The 11,975-nt window shown below is 41.7% G+C and overlaps 1 protein-coding gene and 1 non-coding gene across 3 annotated transcripts; both read left to right on the forward strand.

The window, feature by feature from the left end:
- The first annotated feature begins 667 nt into the window (after nucleotides 1–667).
- Nucleotides 668–11,364, forward strand: zc3h11a (zinc finger CCCH-type containing 11A). 2 transcript variants are annotated; one of them, XM_070958625.1, is made up of 16 exons: nucleotides 668–2,438; nucleotides 3,274–3,421; nucleotides 3,539–3,658; nucleotides 4,328–4,451; nucleotides 4,564–4,746; nucleotides 4,854–4,919; nucleotides 5,828–6,001; nucleotides 6,583–6,660; nucleotides 6,766–6,864; nucleotides 7,052–7,111; nucleotides 7,212–7,730; nucleotides 7,915–7,988; nucleotides 8,075–8,642; nucleotides 8,926–9,098; nucleotides 9,548–9,744; nucleotides 10,042–11,364. In XM_070958625.1, exons 2-16 carry the CDS (start codon nucleotides 3,368–3,370, stop codon nucleotides 10,262–10,264), a joined length of 2,712 nt encoding a protein of 903 aa, XP_070814726.1. In that variant the 5' UTR covers nucleotides 668–2,438; nucleotides 3,274–3,367; the 3' UTR covers nucleotides 10,265–11,364. The 2 variants fall into 2 exon arrangements, with proteins under 2 accessions (XP_070814726.1, XP_070814727.1); XM_070958626.1 differs by having other exon boundaries at nucleotides 7,918–7,988.
- Nucleotides 3,718–3,836, forward strand: LOC139329597 (small nucleolar RNA SNORA26). The gene has a single exon (XR_011602086.1). It is a non-coding gene; the product is annotated as a small nucleolar RNA SNORA26 (small nucleolar RNA).
- Nucleotides 11,365–11,975: the final 611 nt, after the last annotated feature.

Consider the following 11,975-nt stretch of genomic DNA (forward strand, 5'->3'; position numbering starts at 1 on the left):
CACACACACACGCACACACACACACACACACACACACACACACACACACACACACACACACACACACAACTTGGCGACTTTAACTTCTACTTCACAAAATATTATTTCCTCGCTTTATTCCATTTGGAAGTAACAGGTACAATCTGTCGGATTAACAACTGAAACGTTTGCGCGCTGTTCCTTCACATCACCTTCGCTCTCTTAATTTATCTTTCGCTGTAAAATGAAAAAAAAGTGACAGGAGCGTCAGAGGAAAGCACAACACAACAAAGCCGGTGGAGGTAGAAATCACCTTAAACGCTTGCATTCGGAATCTTTCCTGCGTGAACGGATGCAGTTTTGTCAGCAAATTGTACGTTAAGTATCAAAGTAAAGGTAGCAACCTATGCAGGAACATTAAGCAACTGTGATAGTAGTATACGTTCTTATATTATGTTATTTTGATTATTTTTGTTGATTTAACTGTGCTAAGTACAATTTTGTAGTTGGTCGACGTAAAGTAATTAGTACAACATTTCCTTCTGAAATGTAGTGTAGTAGGAAAGTTGCGTGCCACCGACCTCTTTGTGTCGACAAAAGTGTAATGGCCGAATTTACAATCTTTTCTATTTGACACGAACGCAGCACACCAGTTGGCCCTCCCTCATATTTTTATCTTACTGCCGCCATTTTGCTTTAGTCTCGCACAGCTGAGGCGGTCAACGACGTGGGACGAAGTCTTTCCAAGACAACACAATTTTAAAAATCTTTTAAAATCGGAAATTGGTAATTAACATTGCATACATAGCATATTTGGCTGTTACACTACAGTGTTGAAATATGAATTAATGAATACCACGGTAATTACAAAATACTCAACCGTCTTAGCATTTAGCTAACGCTAACGATAGAAATTGGTGCTTTAGGTAGGCCTGTGTTGTGTAGCATATGATAAGATAACACTTAAGTATACGAGCGCTATCTGTTAACGTGCAGAGTTTCACATTACATATACAGTATTCTGATAACAGCCAGTAGTTAGCCAGCTTAACAAAATTAGTCCATTGTATATTATACGTTAGCTAACATTATTCCAATGCTGATTTCTAGTCTAGTGTGTTTCCATCACTGTTGGGAATCGCTCGTAGTTCGTGCCAGCTAGCTTTGGGCAACTTTTTTATTAAACAGTAAGTATGGTATTGTTTCTTTACTATCTTGGTTTTCAAGCTTGACCATACATATCGTGAACCAACATTGAAGGTGACCTGTAGCGCATGTTATCGGCCAAGGAACGTCGATCCTAGTTAGCGGTCTCAAACATATTGTTACGCGCAATTTAAGATCAACGACTATTATGTTTTTGGCTCCACAAGTATTCTGCTTGTAATGCAAGTCAGTACTTTATAAATCGTTATTTTTATCCCGTTATTTCTGTGTTAGTATAACTTGAGAGTTCATTTTACCTGTTTCTTAAGATGGAAGCCAAAGTTGCTGTTCAGGCTTATCAGCGTGGCACGAAGGCCTTCATGTTTAGACTGAATAAATCCAGGTGTGGGTTAACGAGAAGTGCAAATTCAATTGTTCTTTATTCCGGATTAGATACTTGAAATATGTAAACATTGATTTGGTTGGTGATGCAGTGTAGTAACAGCAAGTTTGTTTGTTGGACCAAGTTTCTTGCTTACTTCTAGTTTGCCCTGTATTCAGTATGAAGAGGTAATGGACTCATGATGCTGTATCTCTGCGTGGAAATGTCCAACTGTCTCCTTTGTGTTTGTACACAACTATCTGTCTCTTAATAACCCATTTTCAGTTCCCTGGGGAGTGTTTTTGATTGATTTATAGGTTTAAAACCATCCTCTTGGTCCTTTGTGGGAATCCCTGGATATGGATAGCTTGCCCCCTTCAGAGTACATTGGCAGAAGATGTTTTTTCTCTTCAGCATTGATAATCAACAGCTGAAAATCTCTAGAAGCTTGAAAATCCTGCCCTTTTTTCCACTGCATCACACAAATGTCACCAAGTGTGCAAAATGCCTTCAAGCCCAAGAAGAAGCTGAGGATTTTTTCCACCCACCATCCCTCGTTTGTCCCCTTTTTGACACACCAATTTAAGCATTTTTGGATCTGTTTTTTTTTTCTCCTTCTTTTCTGGCTGTTTATGTCCCCCTATTTCTTTCTTTCATTGGTTACACCAATTAATGAAAAATAATTAAAAAAAAAATCCCCAAAGGACTCTATTGCACCCTCCATCAGTAATGTTTAGCTGTCTGGCGGAGATAAAGATGTCTCAGACAGTCTCAGAAAAGGGATGTCGTAGGAAGACAAGTGTCTCTGGGCGATCCACCCCCCTTTTCCTCTTATCTCATGGATCAAGTGTTCCTTCAGGACTCCATACCACCACGGAGACACCCTACCAACAGTGCACTCAGGAGGGAGACGACTTCATAGCCACCTCAGGTAAAGGTGGCACAATACTAAAACAAAATCCCAATTGGCTCCTGTATACAGACAAAATGACCAATTGAAGACTCAAAATATGTTTGAAGGGTTATTGGCCATTTTATTTGAAATTTCTGTTTCAAATAAGAGTTTCCTGTTTTAGTTTTTGTTTGTTTTTTGTTTATGTCTCATTCCATTTCCACACCTTTTCTGCTCATTTCTCAGACAAAGCAATCTTAAGTAAAAAATTCTGAAGTTTAGAGATTTTTACTGTTTGCATGCACTTGAAAAACAAAGACTGTCCCTGAAAAAATACTCAACTTCAAGTGAAATGATATAATGGGCCAAAATCAATATATGTCCAAAATAAGGCCAAATCAAATTCTTGCACCATAATCTTTGAACCTCTACACATAGGGGCAGGCAGGTGTTTTTCGAAGAACAGTTTCCGAATCTGGTGCTGTGCAGAATAAACCACAAATAGAGCTTAGGTCGCATTGAGGACATGAGCATAGTTTATTACATCTGAAGTAGACTGCTGCACTGAAATGACAGCATCTCCCTTCTCGTTTTCTTCTCAGGTCATCATTGTTTTTACATGAGACTTACGTGTTGATGAAAACCCATAGGTTGTGTAAAATCCCAAATGATATGATACTGTACTTAATTCTAGTAAGAATCCTAAATGTACTTACAGGTTGGAGCAAGTCGTTCTATTTAGTATGAAAAATAAACTACTGGTAGGCTTCTTGGTCGTCGTTTTACGTGTGCAGCTGTGATAGAAAACTTCTAGTGACTTGATGTAATGGAGTAGGGTTTCTCTTTCTCATGTTTTGCTGCGCTCTGGTCTCAGGGAGAGTCCTGTTGGCCCTGAAGAGAACCAGCTGCTGGGCTAAAAGGTCGTGACTTCATCACCACTGTCACTTAAGACGCATACCAGCATTACTATGACCAACCATGGAGATGACTGCTATTTCTTTTACTATTCCACCTGCACTAAAGTAAGCAACGTTTGAGCACGAAGCTCACATTTTCACATGTAATGTGACCAGTTGGAAAGTGACTGGTGACAGTAAGGAAGAGTCTCATTGTCTTACTGTTTGTCATTTGTTGTGCAGGGGGACAGTTGCCCCTTCCGACACTGTGAGGCAGCTATGGGCAATGAGACCGTATGCAACCTCTGGCAAGAGGGACGTTGCTTCCGTACCGTCTGCAAGTTTCGACACATGGAGATCACAGTAAGCAAAATTCAAAAATTTGTTTTAAACTGAAACCTCAAAAACATCTCCTTCAAGCTTTGCCCACTCGAGGCTGTGTGTGTCTTGAATGGCCATTACCGAAGGGTAGAAAAAGTCTCCCTGTAAACCTGGGCCAGGAGCTCCACTCCTTTCTCTGGACCTGTTGGGAGGAACACTTAATACACTGTAAAGGCAGTCACACAAAAAGTCAGCATGCTACAGTACAATGAACACAGTTCACAAAAGACTGGCATTAAATATTAACTTACATTAGACGTTGCTCCTCAGAATGTGAGTTGAAATGCCTGTAGATTGTTAAATTTCATTTGTGGTTTTCCAGTATATTTATGAACTGTGCAGCGTGTCATGTAAAATACTTGCCTTGAAGATCAGGCTGGTTGAAGTATTAGCTCTGTCTCCATAATATCAGGGATAATAGCTCCAGCATTGCAGTCCAAAGCCATGTGTTCAGACATCTGAACCACATTTTGCTAGGAGAAACAATAATATCATCAGTGAGAGTGAAAATAGCAATAGTTTGAATTTAGCTGTGATGTCACATGTATTAGGGCAAATTTAATTTTATTTTATTTATGTGAGATTGAGAGGTGATCAGCCCATTTACTTCAGGTTGCTATGACATGTTGTTAATCTCTTTCATCAAAACAGAAAAACCGAAAGGAGATATCTTGTTATTGGGAAAACCAAGCAGCTGGCTGCCAGAAGCCACACTGTGCCTTCTTTCACGAAAAGCCCCGCTACATTGATGGCATGTTTGTCCCACCTGATAAAAGTGAGTGTACTTTGTTTAAGCAAACACGCTAACAATTGAAATGTAGAGAGTTTACGATAATTTGACATCCACCTGTTAAAGAAGGTAAAGATAGCCTGTGTAATTCTTCCAGGTCTAAGCAAGAATGAGGAACAACCGCACGAGGAACCAGCCCTCCCACCAGCTGCTCCTCTCCCTACTGCAGCCAATCCTCAGCTCAGGGGTGTCATCAAGACAGAAGCTCAGGAGCCAGTACCAAGCCCCACCCACCCACCAGTGGTGATTAATCCAGCAGATGATGACGAGGATGAAGATGGTAAACTGAATCAGATCTGAAAATGACTTCTTTATCTCTACTAGTCTTCATTTTGAGACAGGATGTTCCCTGTGGTCTTAATCACTTACATGTCCTTATGTTTCCAGACCAGTTCTCAGAGGAGGGAGAGGATGGCAAGATTGGCCCTTCTTCTAGAAAACTGCCCAAATCAGGTGAGTTTGGACGTCAGTCTGTGTCCACTAAAAGTGTTTTTGCCACTGACAGAGACACACCTTTTTGTCAGAGTAAGATCTGTGACAGCAGTGACATCACTCTGGCCAAAGCCACCAGACCCTGTTTATCATCATAAAGTACACTTCATTCAAATGCTGCAGAAACAAAATATAACTGTCTAAAATCTTCCGGGTTCATCTTTCACTGTTCAGCATTCACCACCAACTCTGGTTTGGTAAAAATAAACCCTTAATTTGCCAAATCGAGAGAGAGAGAGAGATCAGAGACCAGAGGAAACCAAACATTATGACCCGAGAGACTTGAATATGTCAGAGGTTAACAAATTTTCCTGGAAAAAAAATGTAATTACTTGACAACAGAAACTGGTTTTTGTAACTCCTGTCCATCATGCAGTGGATTCAGTGCAGCTGCTGTGGCAGTGCTGCTATTTCACCCCAAAATCAAATACCAATTTTCACAATGAAATGTATGGGGTTTTTTTACAATTCAAGTATAAATTCATATTTAGAATAGAGTTACTCTGATTAAAAAAACGAGCTGTCAGTGCCAGATGGGAAATTTTCCATCCCACCACCCTTACCGCTGTTCACACAGCCCTTACATTTAGACAAGAGAACATACTGTGAAGCACACTTTTGTGACTCCTGTTTGTCATGCAGTGCGTTCAGTGCAGCCACCATGGTGGTGCTGCTTTTTGCCACAATCACATATTGATTATCGTATTGAGTGTATGTGTTGACTTTTTTACAATTCAAATATATATTCAAACTTAGAATGTTCGTTGACAGCAAGACTAAATTTTGGAAGCATAATTAATCATAATTTGTGACCAAAGTTGTACTTCTTCCAAATGGTGTGTTTACAAGATAATGCTGTGCCTTGACAGATGACTCACTGAACTTTGGAGTGAGCACGCTGGAGGAGATCCGGCTGAGGAAGGCTCTGAAGGCCAGCATGAAGAGAGCCGGTTACCCCATCCAAAGTGCTGACACCTCAGCCAACAGGGAGAAAGAAAACATCCGGGCATTTACTCAACCAGGCCTGCAGGAGGCAAGAGATGGTAAAAAGCAGGATACTCAACTCTCTCTGCATCATTTCTCCAATATTCTACTTATTTGCTAATTTCCTATTATATCTTTCACTCTCAAGATACTCTGGAATATGATTTTTAGGGTTTGTGTTAATTGATGAGCAAACATACAGTTAACGAAATATGTATAACTGGTGAAAAGAAATGTGAGCGTCAGATTAATAATGAATCCAGAAAACTTTCGTGCTAGCTCGACAATGAGAAGATAGCAGTTGCTAGTGTTTATTTCAGTAGCACTGCATTGTTTGGACAAAACAATGACTGGAATGTAGCTACTGACATCCATCCATCCATCCATCCATCCATCCATCCATCCATCCATCCATCCATCCATCCATCCATCCATCCATCCATTTTCTCCCACTTCGTCCGGGGCCGAGTCGCAGGGGGAGCAATCTGAGCAGGGACGCCCAAACTTCTTGGCCTAATTCACTGAAATGTATTTGTCAAAGTTTTGAATCTGTCTATCTGTCTTATATCTGTTTTGGCTCTGTCTCTAATGTGATTATGACCCTGTTCTCAACCAGCAAACGGTCCCTCTTTTAACCTAGGTCCACTTGTCTTTGAAGAAACAGAGAGGCCAAGAGGCAGTGTGGCTGAAAGGCTTGGAAGGAAGATGCCCAGCACTGGTAAATATGCACTCTTGTTTAACATCATCCACAGATTTTCTTCCAGTGCTAATAATGATAATCTTAGAGTACACAGTTGAAGCTCATGACTTGCCTTTGGTATAGATGTGAAAAGTGGAGAAGGTGTCCCTCTGAGAAGGAGTCTGGCTGAGCGTCTGGGCAGAGTTGTGGATGAGGGAGCGCCATCAATGCCCCCTAAGAAAGGTGAGTAGCACGAGCACCTGTAGCCTGTTACTCCAAATCATGCTGATGATAGATGATGTATCTTCAGATGAAAAGCAATTTTTCAACAATGAAAGGTGCATATAGAAACAGGTTGTTGTTTTGATGGGCTCATAATTTACAGTCTAGAATTGTGATATGTCCATTTAAACTTCTTTTTCTTCTGCAGCTTTGAAGCCCATTAAGGAAAGACTTGGATTGTCTACAGGGTCCGTTGCCATGCAACCAGGTAAGAAATATGAAGAAGATGAGAGGTTGACTTTGTCGATTATTTGGTCTGAAAAGATGTTAATGATGGACTTTTTTTTGTCCCCCACCTTTCCCAACAGCTGAAACCAACAGAGAGTCAACAAAAGCACCTGAGCAGATTCACATCAAAACTCTGGAGGAGATCAAACAGGAGAAGGCAGCAAAGTGTCACTCTCAGTCAAAAGGTGGCCCTTCAGTTGTGGCTCCAGAAAACAACAGCACCAAAACCACCAAGGGGCTCAAACGAGCCATCACCATAAAAGAACACTCTGTCAGCCATGTTAAAACGTTCTCTGAGATCCTTTGTGCCAAGAAGAAAAGACAGGAGGAGCAGCAAGAGCAGAATATGACAGCAAAACAGTCTGCAGAGAAAGCTCTGGGCAAGAGCCAGGCAGAGTCTGACACAGCCAAGCCTGGCCCTGAGGCTCCAAACCTCGGTGGTATTAGAGTAAAGACCTTGCAGGAGATCCGCAGGGAGAAGGCAGCGAGGATTCAGGCTCAGCAGGCCCCGGAGACTGAAAACAAAGAGAGCTCCGATACTGAGGAAAGCGGTGCTAAGAAGCCACGCCTGCTGCGTGTCAGGAAACTGGCCTCCCAAAGTAAGACAGCATTCATCACAATTTAGAGTGTTGTTCTCTGTGTGCTGACACAAATGTATGCAGAATTGTTATTCATTCTACTAATGTAAATGTCTTTCAGATTGGATTACATTTGGAGTTTGCTTATCCTCATCTTACATACCATGTTTCTGAATTTTTGTCATCATTTTTATGTTGAACTCAGCAGGCAACATCACAACAGAGAAGAGTGCTGAAGTGATAGAGAAGCCACCCAAAGGTCACACTGCTGCTTCTGAGGTATGGTCTCCAAGATACTGCAGTATTGGCTGTGTTGCTTGTTGTTGTGTTGACTATGTGATGGTCATTTTCTTGTGTCTTTCTAGACTAATGTTACCAACGGTAACAGCGTCAAGGTCAAGACCTTTGAGGAGATCATGAGGGAGAAGCGCCTTCGCAAACAGGAAATGGAGGAGCAGGCCAAAGGCTCAGGTGAAGCAGAACCTGGTCAGAAACAGACCACTGAAGGAACCCTGAAGAGAAATGTTCCTGTTAAAGTCAGTCTTACACTGCCAGGCTCATCACCTTCCTCCAGCACTCTGGACGCCGACACTACATCTTCCACCCAGAAGGTCCCTGTTCGTAAACCGATCCCCCTCAAATCCAAGGCTGCTCTGAACAGCAAGTCTTCTCCTGGTACAAGAGGTGCGGCTGTTACCTCAGGCCTTGTGAAGCAGAGCTCTTCTCCACTGGAGGCTGAGACGCATTCCTGCTCTCTGAGCCCAAGCACCTTGAGGGAGGTCCCAGACAAAAATACAAGAAACTCCACCACATTGACACCAGCTAAGCAGACCAGAGCGTCTCCTCAGGGTGCTGTCTCAGAGGCCCTGCCTGCTGATAAAACACTGAACAATAATCCGAAGAAATCCCCAGAACACACTACAGATACCAAAGGTAGAGTACAGTCTGTGCATTTACATGCACTTGAGTGACGTTATTGTAATTTTTCTGCAGATACCTGATAACTTGAATGGCATGTAAAAAGGTTTTACTTTATTGGGTGAGAAATTTAGAGAAAGCTCATCGTTTAGCCTCATCTACAAATAACTGGGCTTCAGACAGGGTCTGTACAAAAGTACGTGTGCAACAATGTTACACACAGGAAAGACAGAAAGGAAAGATCAAGACCTCTTCGACTGTGAGATTCTGTGTCATTAAAACTTTGCTTCCTCTTCAGTGAGGCCCAAACTGAATGTGAAGCCGTCTGTCATGAAGCCTGCAGTGCAGGTGAAACCAGGCCAGAAGAGGAGAGGAGCAGAGCGGTCTGCTGTGGCTGCTGTTAAACCTCTGAACAGCGTCTCCACAGTTCTGGAGGAGCCACTGCAGGAGACAACATGCAGAGACAGACAGGTCAGCACACTGGGCCAGTGATGGTGAATTTATATGTCCTGTCTCTGTGTGCAACATATACCAAGACCGTTTCACATGTGTCTGAAATTAATGTGATGTGGCACATTTTATGTGTGCTTTTGTAGTCGCATATTTCCTCAATTGTGTGTATTGTGTGTTGCAGTCATCTTTGTATTTACTTACTTTTTCTAATGCTTTCTGCGACACATATTTAACACACTTCTGTTTCAGTGTTTTGTATCCTGTACAGTTTATTCATTCATTTCTACTCAACATGTCCACACGTTCTCATTCACAGTGCCATTTGGTTTAAATTGTTCAATATGCACATTTACACTTTTAGTCTCTGATTTGGTCCCTTTGTTATATTCTGCCTGCAGCTAAGTGAATTGTCAAGTAATGTAAACAGTCTAGTGCTGTTAATGACCTCCAGTGACCTCCATTTTCAGGTGTTCCCATCTTCCAGTGCAGAGACTCAGCTGAGCTCTGCTGTTCCCCCTAGTCCCAGCACCTTGTTGGACTCAGGCTCCAGCCCACTGAGAGAGGAGCTCCAGACTGTCCCCGTCTTCAAACACAATCTGAGCCAAGAAACCAAGCCGACTGTCAGTGTTCCTTCTGCCAGGGAGGCCTGTACAGTCCCCCAAAGGTAAAGGTCCACAGAGAGCATAAACTGCAACTTCAAATCTGAACAGGAACACTGACAAAAATATCTGTAGGCAAGTGTGGGAAGGGATAACTGTCAATTTCTTTACTATTTTGAACCAATTATATGATTCTGTGATCACAAAGAAACAATGATTTTACAGGATACCACCAGACAGCGTTTTTCTGTTGACTTTGTAATGTTTGGTTGACTGTAGAATGTGAACTCATCACTGCCAAAGAGAGGAGTATCAGCATTGTCAGATACTACTTAAATAACAAGACTCTCTGTATATTTCAGCCCGGCCCTGAAGACTCCCGCTCAGCCCAAGTCACGGAGAACGAGCACAGCTGCGTCCCGCGCCATCTCCACCTTGAGCGCCGCTGCCTCCACCTCCGCTGTTGACGACTTCGAGGACCTGATCAATGAATTCACTGACGACCATCTGGAGGATGAGGATGTGGACCCTGGCATTGGAGAGGATGACCTGCTACAGGAACTGTCGGAGATGATTGACAGCTAAAGGCTCCATTGAGCACAATCAACACCCTGCCCCAACTTTGTCTGGTGACTCTTTATCTTAAGGAAATGAAGAGCATCACCCACTATACCACGAAGTGTTTCAGAAAGATATTTCTCTTTCTTAAAATTCTACTTGTTTTAAGCTTTAGGTTCAACTTTGTTGTTCCTGTTTTCATTTCCTGTCCAAATGATCATCTAATGCCCCAGGACTTGTTCTGCAGTGCTTAGATTTTTTTTTATCATGCCTGTTTATGATCGTTGTCAAATTTTTCCAGTCCTGAAAAGAAAAAATGAGGAAAGCTCTGGTGCTTGGAGATGTGAAGAACATCCTCTGTTTGACAGGAATTCCTGGAAGTGCAATGTTGGAATGATGAGTGTGTCATTTTAGAGAGAAATCATATGTGTGTACTGTGTATGCAAAGGGAAGAGCAAGCTCAATCTATAAATAATGAATACTGCACTTAACAGTAGCTGGCCTCCAGCAGCTTGTGTTTTTGTCATAACAGTGAGTGGACAAGACTGCCATTGCCCAGCTAGTTTCAAGATTATGACAGTTCTTTGTATCAGTTTCACTTTAACGATGACCCTGTCAGCAAAGCTCAGGGCAGTACCTGAGAGGGCATCCAAAGTTTGAGTCGTCTTACTGTTATTGATCATTTCATCCATCCGGTATGTGTACTCTGTAGATTTTCCACTAAGATCTTATGCAGTGCGCCTTCTTCTGTCTGTGATGGTGTGTTAGCAGTTTTGTAATGTTTGAGATGTGTATTTTTTTAAGCAGTTCTTCTATTCAGTGGGCATACTTTGGAACAACTAGTCTGGGTCAAGTGCTCATGTTATTTCTTAATTAACACCTCAGGGACTATTTCTGATGTTTATATGTTCTTTATATGATTGGCTAATGCTGTATTTCAGTTCAATAATGCTGTCTTTTTCTTTTCCTCTTTGTGTTAGCATAGGTTTATCAGTGTGGTCTGAGAAATGATGAGCTTACTTTTGGTCTTAATATCTGTTTATTTTGTCCTGACCCTCCGCCACAAACATCCTGTTCAAAGTGACTTGTACAAATTACTGTGTAAATAAAAAATACTTTTAACTTTGTGCCTCGTTTGGAAACCAACATCAAGTGTCCATGCATGAGAAAAATATTGAATTTGCATCTATTTTGCAACCTAGCTTGTAACAAACACCTCTGTCTATTTTATTCCACACAAAAACATACAGTGAGGTGACAGTATGTAAATTACAACCCTGATTCCACAAAGTTGGGACTATGTGCGAAACAAAGAGCAGAATGGCTTCATTTGCGAGCAAACTTTGCTGACAGCAGTTGTCTGAAGTGTTCATGAGCCCATCTCATCCCATCTTTATGCCAGCATGTGTTCACAAAGTGGTTTACATAAACATGTTTATTTATTTATTCCCTGCACATTTCAGAAAAGTACTGCAGGCTCTGAAGGAATAGCCTCTAACACTGTAGCAAACTCGTTGGGGGTGACCAGGAGTTTGAATTCAGAAAGAATTTCTGGATAGGTTGATAGAACTGGAATTTGTCAACTGCCTGACTGAAATGAAATTGTTAAGAAATCACTCTTTGAAAGTAGGTTTCCTAACAGATTATCGCTCTTATTCCATATATAGTGCATATGAGGTATTCTGTGTATTATGGATGTATGATGTCTCCTCCATGTTCCCATTAAGTACAGTGCACA

This window comes from Chaetodon trifascialis, chromosome 3 (assembly GCF_039877785.1).
Source record: "Chaetodon trifascialis isolate fChaTrf1 chromosome 3, fChaTrf1.hap1, whole genome shotgun sequence".
Taxonomy (NCBI): Eukaryota; Metazoa; Chordata; class Actinopteri; order Chaetodontiformes; family Chaetodontidae; genus Chaetodon; species Chaetodon trifascialis.